At 41.7% G+C, this 24,971-nt stretch overlaps 1 protein-coding gene and 1 long non-coding RNA gene across 3 annotated transcripts in view; both read left to right on the top strand.

Annotated features, from left to right (window-relative positions):
* LOC144517310 (ubiquitin-conjugating enzyme E2 variant 1-like) overlaps positions 1–23,655 on the top strand; it is a 32,410-nt gene extending 8,755 nt beyond the window's left edge. Inside the window, exons 3-4 of one of the 2 annotated variants that reach the window (XM_078249365.1) lie at positions 16,549–16,674; positions 22,414–23,655. In XM_078249365.1, coding sequence (XP_078105491.1) covers positions 16,549–16,674; positions 22,414–22,560 — 273 coding nt within the window. In that variant the 3' untranslated portion in view covers positions 22,561–23,655. The remainder of the gene's footprint in view (positions 1–16,548; positions 16,675–22,413) is intronic. The other variant, XM_078249366.1, reaches the window with a different exon arrangement.
* LOC144517311 (uncharacterized) lies at positions 5,857–12,152 on the top strand. Its single transcript, XR_013501918.1, has 2 exons — positions 5,857–11,165; positions 11,465–12,152. It is a non-coding gene; the product is annotated as an uncharacterized LOC144517311 (long non-coding RNA).
* Positions 23,656–24,971: the final 1,316 nt, after the last annotated feature.

Genomic DNA, 24,971 nt, shown 5'->3' with positions numbered 1-24,971 from the left:
GATTGCTGATGTTGTAAACGGACACAGAAGTTACAAACAGCATTGAGCTTCTATGAGCAGCTGTAATCAGAGCCGAGACTTCTCTCAGCTTTGTTACATGTTTGTGCATCTCTTCATCTCTTCAACCACTCATTAATAAGATGTAACGTTAGTCCTCGCTTTCTGACCTTCATCTAGCTTTGTTAGACATGTATTGAAATGAGTTAAAATGTTGTAATCACTAAATTCTCATCAGCAGATACAGTTGAGTTGCAGTGGTGGAATGTACTAAGTACATTTACTCAATTACTTTACCCTTACAAATTCAAGGTACTGTGAGTATTTACATTTTATACTACTTTTACTTTATACTTTTAATCCACTACATCTGCTGACAGCTTTAGTTATTTTTTAGAATAAAAGTTTTCATCCCCTTCCTGTCCAGTGAAAACCATGTAACTCCACATTTGGTGATTTTGAATTTGAGTGTTTCTGATAGGGCTGCACAATTAATCAAATTTTAATCACGATCACGGCTTCCCACAATCAAATTCACGTGATCGAGCAATATTTAAAATGCTCCATTCCGTTCATAGAACGCTCTATATCAAAGTTTTTTCCCCCCCCAAAGCTCCGTAAACCACTGTCTGATCACGTGCCTCCATGAGACAATCAGAGTTGTTCCCTGCACCGCACAGCTTAGTTTAGATGTAGACAGTCACAGAGGACAGAGTAACGTGAGGAAAATTCTACAACAGATAGCAGTCGGTCATAAGTCGTCACGAGGTTTACCAGTTTACCAGTATGTGTTGTTTTTCAGACAACAGCAGTGACCAGTGCTAGTTTGGGTCTTTTAGCTGTTGGAATCCTCTACAGTGAAATACAGTCACACTACACTGTTTAGCTGTCAGCATTTTAGCCGTGTTTAATCCAGTTACTACTGTAGCTAATGGTAGGCTAACGTTACCTGCTGTGTAACGTGTTATTAGTTTTTACTAGAGTGACATGCAGCTGTTTTGGAGTCTGTAGTCTGCAGCTGTTTTGGAGCATCTGTGTCTTTTCACAGCAAATGCGCATGTTTGGAAAGCGGTCGCACAACAGCTGAAATGGCATACTCCATAGTATCCTTCAACAAAGGAGGAATGTAGCTATAGTAGTATAGTAGATGTGAAAGCAGTTATAATTAGCCTATGTGACAATAAAATTTGTTTTGGTTAAAATCAACAAATAATCGTGATAATTAATCGTGATCTCAATATTGATCAAAATAATCGTGATTATCATTTTGGCATAATCATGCAGCCCTAGTTTCTGATTTGTCTGATTTACTGATCAGATTACTGCTTCTGGAGTTTAGCAGGGTACCCGCGGGGTCTTAAAAGAAACATTTAAAAATTGTTTTATTGGGGTTCTGGTATTCAATACACACATTTCAGTTCCAGCTGTGTATAGAACCACTTTTCCATGAACTGAACATATTAACAAAAAGAGAAAAAAAACAAACACACAGCAGGGATCGCACTATACATACATCATACTAAAAAAACAACAAAAACAGAGTGAGACATACACCTAAAATAATGATAAAATAACCTAAAAAAATAATGACAAGACAGACACACACCACCGAGCAGGCCTAGTTATATTCAAATTGCTAGAACAGGCTGTAGTCGGATCCTGTGTTGTTTATTGGGTGAGACAAAGTTCAGTCCAGAGGGGTCCACTGTGGCCAGAACTGGTTGCTATATCTTGATGAATCCCTCAAAATTGTCATGCAGGGTATGAGTCAGTTTTTCCAAAGGAAGTGTTTCCAATACTTCCCTATACCAATCGTCCAGTGCAGAGGTGTTCTTAGATATCCATAACTTGAGAATGGTCTTTCTTGCTACATACAAAAGTATTCAATTTAGCATTGTAGGCACTTTTTGCACTTTTAGCTGCTAAGATGCACTGGAAGGGTGAACGTTTCAGATCATATTCAACCAAGATAATCACTTCCTTCCTCACATCTCTCCAGAACTTTTGTGTCTTTACACATGTCCAAAACATATGTGTGTTCCTGTTTCCAAGCCTGCCCCTCAGTAGCCGTGTGCAATGGAGTCTGTGCAATATTTTAAATTGCCTCTCTCTATCAGCGTTACAGCTCATGATAGTAAGTGTATTTTTTATGATCGCTGCCCAGACATCCTCTTCTATCTGACAGTCTATATCACTCTGCCATTGCCTTCGGATGTGCTCAGTGGAGTAATTAGAGTTGAGGCCTAAAGTTTCATAAACATGACAAATAAATCTCCGTGGTATGGATTGCTTAAGAATGTCTCATTTGAAGCATGTATGTTTTTTGACATGTAGTGTCGTATTTGCAGGTAGCGATAAAAATGAGACTGCTGAAGGGAGTATTTACTTTTCAAGCCTTCAAATGACTCCATTGTTTATTTTTCATAGAGTTCAGCAAGTCGGTCCAGGCCCTTCTCCTGCTGAAGTTTAAACACTGAGTCTTGACATGAGGGGAGAAAATCTGGGTTCCCCCATATGGGAGCCAGAAGATAGAAATGTTTTTTGAGTTTAAAACAAACCTTTATTTTATTCCAAGTATTCAGTGTGTTCCGAACAATAAAGTTATTTTGGACTTGCAGTTTTACCTTCTTATAATTAACAAAAGGACAATACCGTAGTGTCAGTGCACCACAGTTTCTAGACTCCATGTCAATCCAAGTATTTGTAATGTCTGGCTTCACCCATTCATATATGTACTGAATTTGTGCGGCCCAATGGTAGAACCGCGTATTTGGTACCCCCAGTCCACCTTGCTCTTTGCTTCTCTGTAGTTTACCTATTTTCATTCTGACCTTTTTACCTTGCCAAATGAATTGCGTAAACATTTTATCTAAGTCTGTGAAAAACCTGTTGGGGATTGAGTTTGGTAACATCTGTAGTGGGTACAGCAGCCTAGGCAGTATATTCATTTTAAGCACACTTATCCTGCCCAGCCAGGAGACAGGTACGGTTCCCCATCTGTGCAGGTCGGCCCTGATGCGTGTTATGATCGGTTTAAAATTAACACAAGTTTTCTAAGGGAAGGACCAACTCTTATTCCCAGATACGTTATCTCCTTAGGTGACCACTGAAAGGGAAAGCCAGTAGGCGGGGCAGAGCCCGCCGAGGCGCCAATAGGCATGGCCTCCGTTTTTGACAGATTGACCCTGAAGCCTGATAGATGTCCAAATTGTTGTAGGCATTAAAGTAAAAAGTAAAGTATTATATGTATATTTTTAAAGATCACGCATGGAAATGGTATAAAAAAAATACGGCTGTCAGCGTTAATCGCGATGCGATTAAGGGCCGGCGCGATGCGATACATTTTTTTTTAATCGCGTGCCGGCATTTATTAATTTATTTTACACTTCACTCGGCTTTACGTCGTGCCTAACGGGCTACTATTTTGACCCTTTGCAGCACCGTTGCTTATCATCAAGCTGCCACTTCCTCGTATCACATCCTGCTGCTGCAGGCATGATGGAGAAAGACAGCAGCAATGAAATCCTGAATGGCGCTTTTTAATTTCCAAAACTCCCGGATGGCTCGTAGACAAGTCGAAAGCCATATGCACATTGTGTAAAGCACTATTTTGGAGAGTGCTACTTGCCGACCTGTGGATGAAACCAAATCCCCAAAAATTACTACAGCTCTTGCGAAACGGGTGGCAACTAACTGCAGACCTGTCAGCATCGTAGAGGACTCGGGTCTTAAAGACGTACTACGGTTGGCATGTTCTGACCTGTCTTGTTGCCGTCGAGGGGGACAGTAGTTTTCACGGATACACAGCCTGTACGACACGGAGAAAGCAGTCCAACTGGAGCAGCTGCAAAGTGCTGCAAACGCTGTCTCATTAACCGGTGATCACTGGACGTCAGTGAGTAATCAACATTATTTAGGAGTTACTAAACACTATATTGACTCTAGTAAGGAATTGTGCAATAATGACAGATTCACACATTTTTCTTTTGTTTATAGTAAATAATTACAAATCTTAAAATCAATCTTTCTTTGCATTCATTTGATTCCCAATCAAGATACACTGGTAAAAATTGCTTTCGATTGTTAATATGTACTTAAAAACTGTTTGAAATGCAAAATAATAGAATTTTAATCATGTGATAAAATATGGGATTAATCTCGATTAACTATAGAAATTCAGCGATTAATCGCGATTTAAAAAAAAAAAATGAATCGTTTGACAGCCCTATAAAAAAATAGTTGCATCGATAATGGGTTTAGAATCGAATCGTTGGCCTCTCAATCGGAATCTAATCGTGAGGTGCCAAGAGATTCCCACCCCTACATTTAAGCAGACTTGGGATGGTGGTGTCCAAACCAACTGTACGTAAGACGTCATCCGCATACAGCAAAATCTTATGTACTGTGCCTTTTAACATTGAAGCCTCTAATCATTGAGGTAGATCTGATGAGCTCGGCTAGAGGCTCAATGGCCAAGGCAAACAGAAGGGGGCTCAGTGGGCACCCCTGGCAGGTACCACACTCACGTAGCGTATGAGTGCCGCTGTGAGGAAAAGCGAGAGGAAAAAGAGATAACAAAGTTGATGTAAAGTGAGTTAAAAGTGAAAAACAACAAGCTAGAACTTCTCAAGACATGGTGGCTTTATCTATTGTCAATACTGCCGGTGAAGTGAATGGCGTTACCCCCGAAAAAACATCGGTTTAAACCTTACATGTTGCAGCCCGAGTGCAGCCAGTCTAGCAGCTGAGCAGACAGAGAGCAGAGAGTCCGCTCGGCAGTCCGCTAACTTGTTGCTCTCTCTACCAATATAAGCTGCTCTGTTTTAGGCTACGAAACGTGCATGCAGGCTGAAATTCAACCGTGCCGGACCAGCTGCTTATCTGCGTAGTTGTGGAGACGGATACATACCACCCTTGGCCTCGTTGACTCCGTCTGCAGCTGTGCTGGCGTGCGATGGCGCCTGTCCATCTCGATCCAGTCGTTTTTCACCGTGAGGTTCAGGATTTTTGGCAGCCACGTCTCAAACAAGCCTTGTCCCCCTCTATACGTTCTGGCAGGTTGACGATTTTAATGTTGTTATGTCTGGACCTGTTCTCCTGGTCCTCTAGCCTGTTGATGGCCTCACTCAGCCGAGCCTCTGTGCGCTCAAGTTTGGCTAGCAGCTGCGACACGGTGTCTTCTGTATCGGAGATTCTCTGTTCTGCGTCTTCCACTCTCCTTTCAACAACTTTTACCTTTTTGCACACCAAGCTCACTGATCTGGTCGAGTTTCATATCCAGACTGGAGCTGAGTTTGGCGAGTACTGCTTCACTTATCTTAGCCACCAGGTCGTCTATCTCCTCTTCCTCCGCCATTTTGTCAGGACTGCTGGCGGCTGGTCCTTGCTGATTTCTTCGAGATTTGGGTCGCAAAACTTGTTTGTTTTCAGGTGTTTTTGCCCAGAGTTCACGTAGTGACATTACTTCTCTGTAGAGATGCACCGATTACAACTTTCTAGGCCGATTCCGATTTTCTTTGAGTTAGGCCAGCCGATAACGATTTTAGCCGATTCCGATTTAATTTTTTCTAACCACTTTACAGCACACACAAATATTTATTTTCTATCTTTTCTTTAATAGAACATTTTGCACAGAACATAGAAACATTTTTTAACAGATAATGGATCACTATGAAATAGAACTATGTAAAATTCACACATCTAAAGTGCAATGTTAGAACCATTTCCTTTTTTTCACATCCAATATCCAACTAAAAAAATTTGATTTTGGTGTCGTCCCTCCACGCCCTACTCTTTCCTTGCAAGTGTTGATATTGCAAACTTGTTATCTTCTGCACACATGCTGAAGAATTTCCTGACAAGTTGCAGGTTAATTCACGAGGTTCCCTACATGTTTGAGAATAGCGCGGACACGCGCTTCACACCGCGAGCGGGTACGCACGACACACGGCGGAAAAGTTGAGAGAAAGGAAAAGGAGACTGTGCTGTTGCGTCCGTGTGTGCGTGCGTCCTTGAGAACTGTAACTCGTATAACTTATGTTGTCAGTTAATTGTAGCATTGACCGGCATGAAATCGGCATATGTCAGACTGACCTGTCGGTCGCCGGTCATGGCCGAGCATGTGAAAACCGGCCAATTCCGGTCACCGGCCGGTCTATCGGTGCATCTCTACTTCTCTGGTCGTGCAATTTTAGCTGATTAAGCTATCTTTGAAATGTTCAAAAACGTATATATTCCGGGACCTTGACTCTGGCGCTCCTTCTCACGCATCATGTGGCCCCTCCTAAATTAAATTTTCTAAAAATGGGGCCTTAAAACTTTTGTTCACGAAGTAGCACATTTTGTTTACAAAGGTCTTAAATTATTTCTTGTCCTTTTTGTAGGATTAAATAAATACTGTATCCTCATAAATGTTGCTCCACCTTTGTAGGGTATGTGAATGGTCAGTGACTACACTGGCATTTACATTGGCATATTATATTACATATTGTATATAAGATGGAACTAATTGTAACACCTCTTAATGCACAAGTTTTATCTATTTTGTATTTTTTGTTTCATAGCATAAGAGCTCTTTATGCGACAAATGTTTTATTTATTTATTAACATTAGGGTATTGGGGTGGTCCGTTACTCCGTTCAACATTACTAACAATTTATTGATAAGTAGAAAATGTATTTAAAAATACTTTAAGCACTTTAAAGTATAAATAATTACATAATTATTAAATAATTACAATTTGAAACAGAAATAATTAAAAACCTAGTATACTTTTTCTATTCAAATTAATGAAATCATTCTGTGTCTAAATGTCCCCTCAAAAACACATTATAGTTGTGCTCATAAGTGTACCATTCCTTTAAGAAAACACAAGTTATCAGGAAAAACTTGTTACTTTTATTTTAATGGGATTCAAATTAAACTATGAAGCATTACAGAATAGTGCAATCATTAAACAAAACATAGCAATAAATAACATAATGAGATGGTCCCAGTTCAAAAGTTTACATACCCTTAGATCTTAATACTGTGTATTGCCCCCTTTTGCATCAATGAGCAGTCTTTTGTGATAGTTGTAGATGAGTGCCTTTATTTTCTCAGATGATAGAGATGCCCATTCTTCTTCACAAAAAGCCTCCAGGTCCTGTAAATTCTTGGGTTGTCATGCATGGACTGCACGTTTGAGTTCTCCCCAAAGAGGCTCAATGATATTGAGGTCAGGAGACTGTGATGGCCATTTCAGAACCTTCACTTTGTTCTGCTGTAGCCACTAAAGGGTTGACTTGGCCTTGAGCTTCAGATCATTGTCATGTTGGAAAGTCCATGTGGGTCCCATGCGCAGATTTTGGGCTGATGAGTGCAAATTGTCATCCAATATTTTCTGATAACATGCTGCATTCATCTCTAGGCCTTGTTGACTCCTCTCCAAACATAACGTTTATGGTTGTGACCAAAAGGTTCAATTTTGGTCTCATCACTCCAAATTACTTTGTACCAGAAGTTCTTAGGCTTGTCCAGATGCTGTTTGATATATTGTAGGCGTACTGTTTTGTGGCATTTGCGCAGTAATGTTTTTTTTTTTGGCAACCCAACCATGTAGCCCATTTTTGTTCAAGTGTCTCCTTATTGTGAATCTTGAAACAGTCACACCACTTTTTTGCAGTGAAGCCTGTATTTCATCTGAAGTACCTTGAGGGTTTTTCTTTGCATCCCGACCAATTTTCCTTGCAGTTGAGGCTGAAATCTTTGTTGGTCTGCCTGACCACAAATTCTCCATTTATTTATCAACCTTTGAACACTACTGACTGGAATTTTCAAATCTTTGCATATCTTTTTATATCCCTTTCCTGATTTATACAGTTCAACTACCTTTTCTCGCAAATCCTGTGACAGCTCTTTTGCTTTCCCCATGGTTCTGTAGCCAGCAAAGTGAGTGCAGCCCTGGGTAAAATGTGCAAATGTCTCACAAGAGCTATGAAACTCGTTGGCTATTTGTACACAGGCAAAATATAATATAATAATATAATATTAAATATGTCACAGGTGTGGGAACTTACCCTTAAAAGCCAATTAAACCTGGCTGGGTGTGTCAATTTGTGTGTATATTATCAGGCCAAAGATTAAAGGGTATGTAAACTTCTGATCAGGGCAATTTGTGGTGATTTCAGTCATCATTAGTAGTTAAAAAGGGCAAACACAATTATGTAAGGGTTTATGCCCGACGAGGTGTCCATTGTCAGCTATTAATGGACGACGACGAGGCGTAAACCGTTCGATGCGCCTCCGCCGAAGTCCATTAATACCTGATAATAGACACATCGAAGGGCATTAACCCGCTTATACCATGGTCACTTGCCAAATAACATATTTTTAAAACATTAGTTTATATTTTTATTTGTTTTACAATCAAAATCTAAAATTTATCCAAACAATAACTCTTTCCCTGGTTATGCCTGAGGGTTGGACTAATACCTGGAAAAGTCATTCCCATCCTATAAGGTTCTTATGCAATACAAACGTTGTTCACTCCTCCAGTAAATAGGAAAGACCTCAGATACGACTTGCCTCCCTTAGCAATGGGAGATATTTATAGTCCGCTCAGCTCGTAGAACCCTTCAGATTAACTACGAGCCAGAAAGCTAACGCTATGCTAGCAAGATCCAAAGTCAATAACATTGTGTACAATTGGCAATCAGTAAAAATAATTTTACAGCATGTTGAACAACAAGACAAGCTAGCTATCCAGCCATGTCATCGTCCCCAAAACGACTTTTACGAACAATTTTATCCGCGATGTGTAACGTTATGGTCGGCCGCAGCCTGAAGTAGCGACCTGAACAGCGAACGGGATGTGAGATAACGTTATTCGCTGTGAAACAGTCAGTTCAGAGGGGAAGTATAACTGACTTCTTGCAGCTTGTGTGTTAGTGCCATCCTGTGGTGTTCAGAGGACGAGTTGGAGATAACATATCCACATTTCCTTTTTGTTTTAATGTAGCGCATTCATTTAGAACAGTAAACAGTCAGTTTCAGGTGTCCTACATCACTTTTTTATGGACACCCTGCAGCCAATCACAATCGAGCATTCACCCAGACCATGGTATACGTGATAATAAATGGCTTCACCTGACCACTATCCATAAATAAAAGAGAGGTTTTCTGCATGATCAGTCATATTTTCCAAAAACTGGCCAGAATTTCACAAATTCTGCCAGGGTATGTACACTTATGAGCACACCTGTATTTGATACATTTTCATTGCGTCCCCGAAGTTCTTTCTGTGCTCATAAATGTTATAATAATAACAAAAACAAAATTCAGGTACCGTTACTTGGTAAATAATTCTTTTCTGGGGCTTAAAATCCACACAGTGTTTCCCACACACAGACTGTGTGGCGGTGCGCCTCACTATCAACACCGGCCGCCGCACATTGCGTTCGTTATATTTTTTTTAAACGCTATTTAAAACACGTTCAGCTGGATTTCCTATTCCTGCTCTCCTCCGTCTCTCTGTCACTTGCGTCTCGCTCACATACACACACACAGCTCCTCCCACCGTGCACACAGCGTCTGTCTCCATAAGGAGAGAAGACGGCTGGCGAAATTCCCGACCCGACTCTTAGCAAACAAGCGATTGTGCCTGCTTTAGAAAGTTAACTAGTCGCAAGGTTGTGGTAAAATGCAGTTGGGTTGTCGAGGTCAAAACACTATATGTAGCAGCTGTGAATCAAATAAACGTATTATAAATAATGTTATGTCATTTTTCATTTGTTTACAATATTTTCAGGCTTCAACCAGTGAAAGACCTGGTCAGGGAGAGAAAGAGATAGATTTGTTAGGCATTGAAGTAGGAGACTCTACTCTACTTCAGTCCTTTGACAAAGCTAGAAAATACAGCAGCGACCACCCAAAGGTAAAAGAGCTTAACGACAAAATCTTTGCATTTATTGCTCTTGATAACCAGCAGTTCAGCGTGGTAGAAGACGTTTGCTTCAGCAGGCTAATGACGTACCTAGAGCCGCGGTATGCTATGCCTAGCCGGCACTACTTTTCTGATGTGGCCTTACCTGAACTCCAGAGTGTTGTCGCCAGTCACATTGAAAGGCTCCTCGCTGGCGCTAGTCACATTAGCTTTACCACGGACATTTGGACTTCAAACGTGAGTCCTGTTAGCATGTTGAGCCTCACTGCCCAGTGGATAGACGAAGACTTTACCCTTAAAAAAAGCTGTCCTACACTCACAGGAATGCTCTGGTTCTCACACAGCAGCTGCAATTGCATCCGCATTTGATAATATGTTTGGGAAATGGAAAATAGAAAGAGAACAAGTGCATGTCGTACTACGTGACAATGGCCGTAACATGGCTAAAGCTATGGTGGAGTTTGGTGTGGCAAGTCTACTGTGCATGGCACACACGCTGCAACTGGTGGTGCATGAAGGAGTCCTGTCTCAGCGCAGCATGGCAGATGTTGTGGCCGTGGGAAGGAGAATAGTTGGACATTTCAAGCACTCCCAGCTGGCATACAGTCGGCTGGAGGATGTACAGAAAGAGCTCGGAATGTCGGTAAAACGACTTCAACAAGACGTCACTACCAGATGGAATTCGACATTTTATATGATGCGAAGCTTGGTCGAGCAGAAGAGGGCACTAGGTGCTTATGCTGCTGATTTCGAGCTTCCTGCAACTTTGATGGCAAATCAGTGGGGAATTCTAGAAAATATGATCACACTTCTCGCCCCTGTGAGCAGCTGACCAGAGATGTAAGTTCTGCAGAGGCCTCTGCAGCTGATGTTATCCCCGCGTTTGTGGCACTGACACGACTGCTTGGCCGGCCGAGTGACACGGACAGAGGCGTGCAGACCACCAAAACTACCCTGCTGGAAGCCGTCAATCATTGCTTCAACGGTGTGCAGTGTGAAACACTTTATTCTGTTGCAACAATGCTTGATGCCCGCTACAAAGACCGGTACTTTGATGTGGAAAAAAAGAGGAGTGCTCGCGACCTGTTGCTCAAAGTTTTGGATGACATGAGCGGCAGTGCAGATGCCAGCAGAGGATCCCCCAGAGAAGAGGACCCAAACAGGATCACTGCTGGATATGTATGAAGAAATTCTGGAGGAGAATGTCATGTTTGAGGAGCAAGACAAGACCGGGGCCACGTCACAGGTAAGCATCTAAACATGCACAAATGTAGTTTTATTTATTTATTTTTTTGAATATTTCACTTTAGACCAAAAGCATCCTAATCAATAATGCTACTTTCTCAATTATTATTCCGCTTTGTCATAACATAGATAATAGCCTATTTATCATAAGTCGGCCTGTGTATTAATAATACATGTGCAACTAATAAATCATATGATTTCTGGAGAAAAAAAACGTTAGTGCTCTTTTAAAGCCTAAACAGCATGAAGTAAAAAAACTAAAATCAGTAAGTGATATTTCGGTATTCTGTTACTTCATAGGTCATATCATACCTGGCCGAACCCACAATTCCCAGGAACGACAGTCCATTGGAGTACTGGAAACGCAACCAGGCCCGTTTCCCTGCCCTTGCTCCTGCTGCACGCAAATACCTGTGTGCGCCTTGCACAAGTGTTGACAGTGAACGGCTGTTTAGCGTTGCCTCTGATGTGATAGACGAAACGAGAAATTGAATGGACGGTGAAAAAGCAGAGATGCTCATTTTTGTGAAGAAAAACCTACCTCTGGTATTAAAAAAATAGCTGAACCAGTCAGCTGAAGTTGTTACCTAGTTAGTTGGACTGAAAAGGTTTGCACGACTCAAGTTCAAGTGAAGGATAAAATGTCCTTGTATTTTTTTGCAATACGGAGCATACTGTTTGTCACTGAGTTGTTACAGGACTGTGTTTGGCTCACAAGACAATATATGGAGCTTGGTTTTAAGTTTGATTATACTATAAAGTGGGTCCTAAGGACTGAAGTGTAGTTCTGGACTACAGCTGCTTTTTTGTGACCACTGTAAGTTTCAGTACAATGTCAACTATTATGTCAGGGAAGCATTTGGCAGACCTGTTCAAGTAGGAGATGGATGTACATTTTTTATTTGAAAATGTATTTTTTATCTATTTACTCCTAAGGACTGAAGTTTGAAGTCTTAAATTAAAAATAAAATGTGGCACTGGCATATAATTTATTCTCCAAGTGAAATAATGTATCTATTTTTCAGGGGTGAATGTCTGTCTGTAGAATCAAATGTTGCTTGTCTTGTGTATTGCCATATCTACCACACATGAGTATAATAAGGTAAAGGTAGTACAGGAGAAAGACTTGGATTTCTCTTCAGTAAAACTAAAGTGTATATACATCAGGGGAAAAATGTTTATATATTGGTATCGGCATCGGCCAAAATGAGTTTGAAAATATTGGCATATTGAATATCGGCCAAAATCCAATATCGTGCATCCCTAAAAAATAAGTATTCCCACAACAAATTGTCTGTGGGAAACACTGCCACACCAGTTTTTCCATCATATGACTGTGAAGGTGGCATTAAATTTCATCCTAGTTGGTATTAAAAGGGTCTTAAAAATGTAGAATAGGTTCAAGAGACACACCAAATTGTTGGACATGTAAGATACAGAAGAGGATGGCCAATCTGATTGCAGATACCCAGGTTCCATTCAGCCCAAGATTTGTTCTGGGAGATGGGTCAATCCTAAACGGAATAGATAAGCACATAGTAAGCTGGGTCCAGACTAGTAATGAAAGCCAGACAGATTCTTCTAAGAGGATGGAAGACTGAAGGGGTGCCTTTAATCCAGGAGTTGGCTAGGGTGGCGGCGTTTGAAAAAAATGTCATAGAATGCAAGATTGAATTTCTACACTAATAAATCGGGAAACTACGTATGCTTTCTGAAGGGCTCCCAGAAGCCATGTACTGTGGACTGCTTATTGTTTTATAACATATACATAGTATGTCCATTTGGTTTACAGATTGTCTATTTTGTTGTTTTATTGTATTGTCTTGAATATTATGGCTATTATTTTATGTCCTAATTTTTATCCAAGGATATGTACCTGGGTTGACAGCCGAGGCCTGCAGCATATGTGGTGATGATGATTGTGGGGGTTCAGGTAGGGAGGGGATGTGTTCATGTTGGTAAATTGGTTTGTATTTTCGTAAAATAATTAATAATAAAAGTTGTTAATCACAAAAAAGGTCTTAAAAAGTCTTAAATTTAACTTGAAGAATCCTGGGGGTACCCTGTTAGCGCCACCCAACCCAATTGTGTCTAAAGAAACACAAACGACCCAGTGTTTTATTACCCTTTTCAAGAATGATAAGCTGGTGTAGCCAGATCATACTCCAGCGCCGACACACTGCTGTGGAGATAGGTCTGGCAATGCAGGACTAGTTTTTGATAAACTAAAGGATGACGTGTTCCTTTTTATTGAGGAGATTCTCCTACTTCTTAAGCTAAATAAAGTATTTAAAAAGCCTCTTGGATCAGCTGGAAAAAGCATCGTCACAAAGCTGAAAACCATGAAAAGTTGACTTTTTTTTAGAAAGACGTGGTTCTCACAGGGTGTTCTTGTAGAATATGATGCATTGCTCTACATTAAACTACCCAATAGTATATAAAGGGTAATAAAAGAGTTACAATTAGCACAACCTTAAACATCTACAGCAGTGAAATACAACATGCACCAGTGTTTCTCCAACTTTTTTTGGACCAAGCATCACTTACCCAATAAAAAAACTCACGGACCACCTAACTGCCAAAGTATGCCCAAAAACAATAGGCTTCCTACTTCACCAGTATATTACAAATTACAGCCAAATTAAAAACAGTTTTACAAATGGCTTACTCTGTATGAAGCCTTCACATTTTCTCTCGCTACAAAAAAACTGTTGAGGCTCCCTTCGTAATATGTGTCTGTTTTAATGGGATGACTTGGGATAACAATTTCCAAAAGTCTTTTTCTAAACTGTTCTGGGTGATTCCAATACAATTCTGTGAGATTTTAATTCTGTGAGATTTAATTTTGTTTTTTCTTTTGTCTTTATAGTCCTATAACATTGTATACATTCATGTGACATCCCTGCAGCCTACTAGAGCTGTCAATCTTCCTGTATAATACCATTCAAATTTAATTTTTTTTTTTTTGTATTCGAATAATATTCAAATATTCAATGCTCAAATGCAGCCTGTTATTAATATGTACTACACTAGAGGGACTTCTAACATTAGCCTAGTCTTGAAGGGGACCTACGTCATGGCACATTGTATTTCTGGCAAGCACCTTTGTTTACATTCATTTTCCACAACGAGCACACAGCGACAAACACACATCAACCGATTACAATAACTAAGCCAAACGGTGCAGATTGTCATGTTACTGAGAATACAGCTGTTAGAAGGTAATATATGAAGTCGAAGCTAACGCTGACAGCTGTAGGGATACTAACATAAACTTGAGCTGTCTCCATTAAGCTCCTATAACTCGCAATGCAGTTAGGAAACACGAACAAGCTAACTAATGATAACATAAGCATTTTGGCTCAGTGCATGATAATGTTTAACATTATCATCCACTGAGCCAAAATGCTTTAGTCATGTTAAAACTATTTCCCACCCTTCTGATTCCCAGCTGCAGCCTGTCATTCCCACTGTACTAACGTTACTCGGTACGTGACGTTAACGTTAGCTCCTTGATCTAAAGACCTTACAACGCCTTGTGTTTTTCACTCCCGCTTACTTATTGTTCATCAGACGTGACATGACAAAAGCATTTAATTTTCACATGCGGGTAGGCCAAGGTGAAAAGAGGGAAATTAGCTAACGCTAGCCAACATATTTATTTTTAAAAAATCACATCCGAATAATTTCCGCATTCGAATAGTATTAATTTTTTTACTATTCGAATTATATTCGACTTTTGGAATTCGTCCCAACAGCCTTACTACATACATATCTTGATAGCACAGGGTGTCCTGAAAAAAATGATGTCTATAACTTGATTGCGACTACTTTGTAGGCTGTGTATTTGTGTTATTACATTATGAGTCACACATTATAACAGTGATTTAACCAAAAGATATCCTGGGATTCATTAAAAACTTTATTTTGTTTGAAAAAGTAATGAATAAGTATTTTGAAATTTGACTGAAAGAGACATATTATATTGTTAATCCCAATTATTTCTGAGACAATTATTTGTACAGCAACATTTGGAATTGTTACAGCTCTAGTTAAAGGTTTAATTTAATTTTCTTTTAATTGAGCCCTTCTTAATCCATCAATCCATTTGTTAGTTGACAGTAACTGTGAACTTTATTCCTCTGTATTTCCTTTAAATTAGTGATGCACCAATGTATCGGCTGGACATCGGAATTGGCCGATGTCCGCCCTATTTACTCTCATCGGCCCATCAGCAAATACGGTGACATGCACCGATAGCAGTAGCCAATGTTTATCTATTTTGCACTGCCCTAATGTTGTGTTAATTGGTCTGACTCATACAACAGTAGCCTACCCAGCTTTAAAAAAGAATGTTCCTGGGTATGTTCCATGCAGCTAAAGAAACAGGGTAACGTTAGCTTATTGGTAGCCTGCAGCTTAACTGTTCCAGACACGATGGCCACTGCCTGAGTCCGAGATGATGTAGAAGCAACAGAAAATCTTCCTGCTTCCCTGAAGTCACCGGTATAGCAACATTTTGCCTTCCCCGTGAGTGAGTTATGGAAACAAACATCGAAGCATGTAGGCTCCGACTGGACTCTGTGGTGCCTTCAGGTACGCTCATTAAACAAAAAAAAATCCTGAGAAACTCAAACTGTTCATAAATTTTATTGAATTTCTGCTCATTCACATCGGCCTTGGTATCGACAACGGCCAAATGAAAATTCTACACATGCTGAGAAATTTGCAATTGGTGCATCCCTATTTCAAATGCCATGCTGATCTTGTGTTGTGAATTTAAGGCAGTGTCGCGAAACGGTCGGCTTCATTGCTGAAGTCCGACAACACAGAAAAACAGCCAATTCAAACAGTAATGTATGAATTTACATACACGTTTATTTAATATTGAAAACAACACAACTATGCTACTCACTATTAGGTTTTGGTTTCGCTCTAAGACAGATTGAGAAACACTGTTATTTTTACCAAATCTACTCGCGGACCACCAGGGACTCGCTGGCAGACCACCAGTGGTCCGAAAGCCCACTCTTTGAGGAATACTGACATACACAATGCAGCAGTAATATTAATCCAGAAACACCATATATAATGGGAAAACACTGACAGGGAACATTTTACTGCACAATAAATAATTTTACTTTTTGCTGATAATACTTGCATACTTTTACTTTAAGGTTTTGAATGCAGAACTTTTACTTGTAGTGGATGATTTTCAGTGTGGTATTAGTACTTTTACTTAAGTAGGATCTGAATGATTCTTCCACCTCTGTATATTTGACGGTATTGAAAATCATACCTTTGGGAATTCTGAATTCCACTGTATACTGTAATATCTTGATACTGCCCAAGCTTAGCTAAAGTCATCTTTTCTTTAATTGCAGACTGTCTATGAAGGCAGGATATACAGTCTGAAAATAGAATGTGGATCCAGATACCCAGAGTATCCCCCTCATGTCCGCTTTGTGAACAAGATCAACCTGAGCGGCGTTCACAATTCAAATGGTGTGGTGAGTATCCAAATTTCACCACCTACCACTCTTTCCTGTTTGATCTACATTAAAAGTTTAACTTTAAGTGTTTATTATTAGTTGTATGCAATATGAACATAATTACCATAATACCAATAACTACTCTGTCAGTAGTAGCCCCTGCTGCCAGTTAAATTTAAGGCTGAATCTCATTTCTCTGTCTTACCCCTTCCCCTTACTCCTGCCCCTTCGTCTTACCCCTAGCCCTTGTCCCTCGAAACTGAGTGGTAAGGGGTAGGGGTGAAAACATATCCCTATGAAATGAGACACCACTTGGTTACGTCATCATACATACTTAGGTCTGTTTGCAATAAATATTTTTATACACACTGCATGGTGTTTTGTATATCTGTTTCAGTTATCACTGTTTTGAATGTCATTGATGTTCAGAAACACTTTCTTTGTTAACAAAAAGCTGTCTTTATTGCCCAATATAGTAAACATAACATTATTACAACTATTAGAACCATAACTTACATGTCACACATAAAAAAGGCACTCAAATGTATAAAACTAAAAAAAGACACACAAGACCCCAAACAAACAAAAAAAACTACAGCTATTCTGAAATTCCAGACCACAGTCTGATACCTTGGTTGGCCAGTAACCTTTCCCTCCAACCCCATTTCTTTCATTAGTGTCCTGTATCATAATCAACAACAATGTATAGGTGCATGAACAGGAATGAATTACACATGATTACAATAATACAGTACCAATACAATATTGAATGGCTACAACATGAACGCAGAAACTTCTGCTCGTTTTCAGCCCGAAAGTGGATCAGCTGCCGGGTTTCCTCATGCGTCCCTGTGTGATACAGGATGGTAAATGTAAAGCACGTATCGATGTCTCCAAAGCAAGTAGTGTTATACACTGATATCAAACTAAATTCGCTGCTAATGGAGTTTAGTTAAAACTGTAGACATGCTCCATGTCCATTCAAGGCAGAGAAATGCAGGACTTAGAATGTAACTTAGCTTTAGCGTAGCAAACTAGCGATTTTTAAAAACGTTTCAATTAAGAACATGGTTGCAAATATATATGTACAGGACTGAGTAGAGCACAAAACAAGACTTTCGTAATTTTTAAATCAATTCTTTAAGCCGAAAATACTTACATTTATGGGTCTCTCTGGTCGCCATTGTTTCCGGCTGCGCAGTGTATTCTGGGTATCCCTTGCTTTCAAGTAAGCTCACGACTTTGCTTAAAACTAAGGGGTATCTACCCCTTCCCCTTAGCCCTACCCCTCGATCAAAATGAAAAATGGGATAGCCCTTACTCTCACATGAACGCGCAAAACTAAGGGGAAGGGGTAAGACAGAGAAATGAGACGCAACCTAAGACTTGACTTGTGCTTCAGCCTCAGTGGTAGCTTTTAGTAATAAGTTGTTGGAGAGTTGTTGGCTCACTACTAGGGTGCTCATGTTAGAAACACTGATTTAGTAACTTTGTTCTGTCATTGGGGCTGTACAATTAATACAATTTGGATTTCAATTTGGGCTCCTAATGATCACAAAAAACAACGTAATCGAGAAAAACAAATATTTTGCACATTACGTTTTGCAAGGAAACTTTGTCTTGTGTTCTGAATGAAAAAGAAAGTTCAAACGGGAAAAGTATTAAGGGTAATTTCAAAGTTTAGATGTTTTCACTGTTTATGTGTCACTGTTTAAGTTCAATAGATGCAACAGCTTTCCAAAAGTCAATAAGTAATCGTGTTATCCTTTTGAACTCTGCAGTAGAAATAGTCCGCCAGTGCCTACATTAGTCCATCCATCCATCTTCATCCGCTTATCCGGGGTCGGGTCGCGGGGGTAGCAGCTCCAGCAGGGGACCCCAAACTTCCCTTTCCCGGGCCACATTAACCAGCTCCGACTGGGGGATCCCGAGGCGTTCCCAGGCCAGGTTAGAGATATAATCCCTCCACCTAGTCCTGGGTCTCCCCCGAGGCCTCCTCCCAGCTGGACGTGCCTGGAACACCTCCCTAGGGAGGCGCCCAGGGGGCATCCTTACCAGATGCCCGAACCACCTCAACTGGCTCCTTTCGACGCAAAGGAGCAGCGGCTCTACTCCGAGCTCCTCACGGATAACTGAGCTTCTCACCCTATCTCTAAGGGAATCTCCGCTCCATTGTCCCCTCACTCGCGAACAAGACCCCAAGGTACTTGAACTCCTTCACTTGGGGTAAGGACTCATTCCCTACCTGGAGAAGGCACTCCATCGGTTTCCTGCTGAGAACCATGGCCTCCGATTTAGAGGTGCTGATCCTCATCCCAGCCGCTTCACACTCGGCTGCGAACCGATCCAGTGAGTGCTGAAGGTCACAGGTCGATGATGCCATCAGGACCACATCATCTGCAAAAAGCAGCGATGAGATCCCCAGCCCACCGAACTGCAACCCCTCTCCACCCCGACTACGCCTCGATATCCTGTCCATAAATACTACAAACAGGATTGGTGACAAAGCGTAGCCCTGGCGGAGGCCAACTCTCACCTGAAACGAGTCCGACTTACTGCCGAGAACCCGGACACAGCTCTCGCTTTGGTCGTACAGAGATTGGATGGCCCTGAGAAGGGACCCCCTCACCCCCGTACTCCCGCAGCACCTCCCACAGTATCTCCCGGGGCACCCGGTCATACGCCTTCTCCAGATCCACAAAACACATGTAGACTGGTTGGGCATACTCCCAGGCTCCCCCCAGGATCCTTGCGAGAGTAAAGATCTGGTCCGTTGTTCCACGACCAGGACGGAATCCGCATTGTTCCTCTTCAACCTGAGATTCGACTATCGACCGAACCTCCTTTCCAGCACCTTCGAGTAGACTTTACCGGGAGGCTGAGAAGTGTGATACCCCTGTAATTGGCACACACCCTCTGGTCCCCCCCCTTTTTAAAAAAGGGGAACCACCACCCCGGTCTGCCACTCCTTAGGCACCGTCCCAGACTTCCACGCAATGTTGAAGAGGCGTGTCAACCAAGACAACCCCTCCACACCCAGAGCTTTAAGCATTTCTGGACGGATCTCATCAGTTCCTGGGGCTTTGCCACTGTGGAGTTGTTTAACTACCTCAGCAACCTCCACCAGGGAAATTGATGCCAATCCCCCCCTCATCCTCCAGCTCTGCCTCTACCATAGAGGGCGTATTAGTCGGATTTAGGAGTTCCTCAAAGTGCTCCTTCCACCGCCCTATTACCTCCTCAGTTGAGGTCAACAGCGTCCCCATCCTTACTGTACACAGCTTGGATGGTTCCCCGCTTCCCCTCCTGAGGTGGCGAACGGTTTTCCAGAAGCACCTTGGTGCCGACCGAAAGTCCTTCTCCATGTCTTCTCCGAACTTCTCCCACACACGCTGCTTTGCCTCTTTCACGGCAGAGGCTGTAGCCCTTCGGGCCCTTCGGTACCTTGCAACTGCCTCCGGAGTCGCCTGGGATAACATATCCCGGAAAGACTCCTTCTTCAGTCGGACGGCTTCCCTGACCACCGGTGTCCACCACAGTGTTCGTGGGTTACCGCCCCTTGAGGCACCTAAGACCCTAAGACCACAGCTCCTCACCGCAGCTTCAGCAATGGAAACTTTGAACATTGTCCACTCGGGTTCAATGCCCCCAGCCTCCACAGGGATGCACGAAAAGCTCCGCCGGAGGTGTGAGTTGAAAGTCTGTCGGACAGGGGCCTCCTCCAGACGTTCCCAATTTACCCGCACTACCCGCTTTGGGCTTACCAGGTCTGTCCAGAGTCTTCCCCCCACCCCCTGACCCAACTCACCACCAGATGGTGATCGGTTGACAGCTCCGCCCCTCTCTTCACCCGAGTGTCCAAAACATATGGCCTCAGATCAGATGAAACGATTATAAAATCGATCATTGACCTTTGGCCTAGGGTGCTCTGGTACCAAGTACACTTATGAGCATCCCTATGTTCGAACATGGTGTTCGTTATAGACAATCCATGACTAGCACAGAAGTCCAACAACAAACAACCACTCTGGTTTAGATCAGGAGGCCGTTCCTCCCAATCACGCCTCCATGTGTCTCCATCATTACCCACGTGCGCGTTGAAGTCCCCCAGCAGAACTATGGAGTCCCCCAACTGGAGCCCCCATGCAGGACTCCACTCAAGGTCTCCAAGAAGGCCGAATACTCTGAACTCTTGTTTGGTGCATATGCACAAACAACAGTCAGAGTTTTCCCCCCACAACCCGCAGACGTAGGGAGGCGACCCTCTCGTCCACCGGGTTAAACTCCAACGTAGCGGCGCTCAGCCGGGGGCTTGTGAGTATCCCCACACCCGCCCGGCGCCTCACACCCTGGGCAACTCCGGAGAAGAAAAGAGTCCAACCCCTATCCAGGAGTATGGTTCCAGAACCAAGACTGTGCGTAGAGGTAAGCCCCACCAGATCTAACCGGTAGCGCTCCACCTCCCGCACAAGTTCCGGCTCCTTCCCCCACAGAGAGGTGACATTCCACGTCCCCAGAGCCAGCCTCTGCTGCCCGGGTCTGGTCCGTCGAGGCCCCTGACCTTCACTGCCACCCATGTGGCAGCGCACCCGACCCCAGCGGTTCCTCCCACAGGTGGTGGGCCCATGGGATGTGCCTACATTAGTAATTTTGCTTATTGTGATGTCATTTATTGGAGTATCTTTAAATGCTTCATATCCCTAAAATCAGTACAACCTAAGCAAAAAATTATGTAAGTCAATAAACCATAATAGTTAGTAGTAAATAATTAAAAGTAGTAATAAAGAAGTATTAAATTGTCATAAATAAAAAATAAAAAAAGATTGTGTTTTCATCAAATTTTACTATATAAACAGATAAAACATATTGATCCACCACTAGTTATCAGCCCGTTTTGGACCGGAACATTGGCTATTACTACGCTGCATTTTCTGCATTTTCCTCGCCAATGTAGGCTACAGTCTTTAGCAAACAAAATGAAAGAACTTTGGCTGCGAATTCCAACTCATAAATGTATTATGATATTCATGTAAACATGGTAACAGTGCTTTGCAACAGCATGTGAATGCTTTGCCATGGCTTTTACAGATGACGAAAAGTGAGACATACGAGTGTAGACCACATCCATGCGTTACCCACGCAGTTGTCTAATCTCTCACTTATTGACCAACTCTGGCAGACTTGCCCTCTCCTCGCTTTTCAATGTGAAAAAAAATTAAAAAGCTGTCAAATTTGCAGGTCTCACGTGCGAGTAGTTGTAAAAAGTACTTGCACTGTCTCAAAAAATTGTCGTAAAATGCAACTATTTGATTACTCACTTATGAAGAGTTGTTCAAACCATTATCTCTTCATGATGAAATATGCTTCTAAAATATCGTCATTGTTGTATTTTTCCAAAACGCTCACACACCCAGGAGCATTGCCTGCTGCAGATTGTTAGCAGTTCTTGTGACTAAAATTCTCGTACACTTACTGTAGGAGCTAGTTTAGCCCTAAAATACAAAGCATTTTATTACCTTTTAAACCAAATACTTTATTGTAGGAGTTACTCCTAATTCTGCCAGTTAGGCTACTTTTAGCTTCTAAAATTGGTTTTACAATTCTGCATATATTTTGATTTAAGAATCTCTCAAAATACTTAAATTGCACTCTTTGTGCCAACACACTGCTTTAGCCTAGCATTCCATATATTTAACCTTAATGCCAGGGTGCACAATTGAGGCCATAAATCCTCACCATCTCCTCCTCTTCCTTCAGGTGGACATAAAGACACTGACAGCGCTGTGCAGGTGGAAAAACTCCTACAACATCCGGATGGTACTGCAGGAGCTCAGACAGCACATGATGATGAAAGAAAACAACAGGCTTTCCCAGCCGCCTGAAGGCCAGGTGTACAGCAACTGAGGCACCTGCTGCTATCTCTCCCTGTCATTCACACACAAACACATGCAACTCTACCACTTTCAATCTACACAACCATCATGTTATCCAAGACTCTCGACTCCTACTTCCTCCCTCAGGAGCCTACCATTGGACAGAGAGAGGGATGTGCGCCCAGTCATCCATTAAAGTTCACAGTGCAGACCAGACATACAAAACAAAAATACTGTACATCTTACTCATGTTATTTTTTTAATATCTTTTGTGTGTTCTACATCCAGGTTGTAAAATAACACCTGATGACCTGAGTGTACCAATTATGTGCCCGATTCTTCGCAGGTGGTGACAAATAGTCCCTGTTATATGGGTATTATGGTGATGCATTTGAATCCACCCATTACTCCGCAAAATAAAACTGCTTCTGTAACCACAAACCAAAAGGTTTGGATTACTCTGGGTTGTTTTTTAAACAACAGACCATAATGTCTTGCAGTATGATTCCCCTCATAGAGAAGAAAATGTGCCCCCAAACAATGCTTTGCTTGGTCTCCCAGGCCCCGTTAGTCTCAAATTCCCCAGCTTTCGCAATCCTGACGATGTGAATTTCATGGTCCTTCCTTAAACAAGTGCATGTCCGGTACACAGGAATAAACTGCTTTTATTCCCGTGTTTATGCCCTGTTGATACATACATACATATGTATCAACAGGGCACTGATAGCTCATTACTCATGTTCTCAGACTTGTCTTCTGTGTGCCATATGGGTCATAGCGCTTTGTGATGGTGATTGATTATTAGCAGCCAGTGATGGGGGTGGGGGGGCTCCAGGTCCTTGTGCTTTCTCTCTTCAGAGAACATAGTGCGCTTGGCACCTTTCTAGAAACAACACTGTACTGTGGCCTGTGCTGAGCAGGAGGATCTGTGATTTTTTTGTTTGTTTTTGTTTCTTCAGTCTCTGGGCTGACCTGTGTATACTCCATGCTTTCTCTTCTCTCATACAGTGAATGCCCACTGAAAGCAATGTACGGCTTTGGATGTTTATTTTATAACGGGTTGAATCTAATCAGGGTGATGGTGACCTGTTGCATGGTTTCATTTGAATTAAAAAATATTACTTTTGCACGCGTTTGTGTCATGATTCTATTTCAGTACACTGCATTCTAGTGGTACAGCTATACAACTGCTGGAAACAATAGTGGTTGCTCATGACAATGTAAGTCAGTGTAGTTATAAGCTAACATAAGTAGCTCACCTTGTAAATCATAGGTTAAAAACTTTTCAAGTCGGCCTTAAAACAATTGTCATATATATGGGCTCCTGACTTAAAAAAATTGTCAAAATTGAAGCAGCAGGCCAAGATTTCCTGACTTTTATTTCCATCAGTCAATATAAAATACTGAAAACTACATTTCCCGTAATGCAACCAATAGCATCTATTAGACTAAGGCCGGCCACACATTCAGCTGCGTGGCGAGTCTGTTTTTATTTCGGCTCCCATGTTAACAAGTTAGATCTTGCACACTGCCTGCGTGACACGCACGTCTCAGGCACGTCTTGAGCTGCGCCGAAAACGCGTGCATGCTAGAAATAGAACCGACGCCTATTTTTCACGCGACACGCAAGCGTGTGGAAGCGTTTCCAGGCAAAATAGAATAGGAAAAGATGTTTATATGTCATTTTGACACAAATACATATTAATAAATGACATGTTGATGTTTGAAAGTCTCTAGGTTTTGACATAAATGTAATTTAAAATTATTATTGATTTTCAAATATTGCACCTGTCAATACAGAACGAAATATTCTGTAGCCTATTTTGCCGTCAATACTGCTGACGTTGTCTTTGCTGTAATCAAATCAGTATATATTTATGTTTAACATGAAGTATACTGCTTGAGTGCAGTAAATCAATGGGAAACATACATGTGTACAGACAAGGCTAGCAGCAGCAGCGCCGCATCAGACACGTTTCTGGTGTGTAAAGACGCAGCCGCCACGCAACAGAAACGCCACGCTCACACGACGCAACCAGTGTGTGGCTTTCAAACTGCGCTCCCAGTTTGGAATGCTGACTTTCTATTCTGAGTGATTTTCTAAGATATCGCAGACAGCACATCAACATGAATTACAAATAAGACAATAGTAAGACATTTAAAAAAAACTTTTAACTGTACACAGACATGTATGTGTGAAGCAAGTATTTGTTGCTCAAAAAAACTTCACAATGCTAACTAGATATGGGAAACTGTCATTATTTAACGTTTTGTATACAGAATGATGAATGAACTAACACACAGAACAACCTTAGTGCCCACAATGCTAACATACTCTGTGTAATTCTACATACACAGGCAATGTGTTGGGAAACCCAAACCATATCAGAAACTCTTCTGTCATGGCAGAAAAGTTTCTATATTAAACCAGCATTTCTTTCA

Source organism: Sander vitreus, chromosome 4, assembly GCF_031162955.1.
Source record: "Sander vitreus isolate 19-12246 chromosome 4, sanVit1, whole genome shotgun sequence".
Lineage (NCBI taxonomy): Eukaryota > Metazoa > Chordata > Actinopteri > Perciformes > Percidae > Sander > Sander vitreus.
The sequence above is the reverse complement of the archived record's forward strand: the minus strand, read 5'-3'. Positions and strand labels throughout refer to the sequence as shown.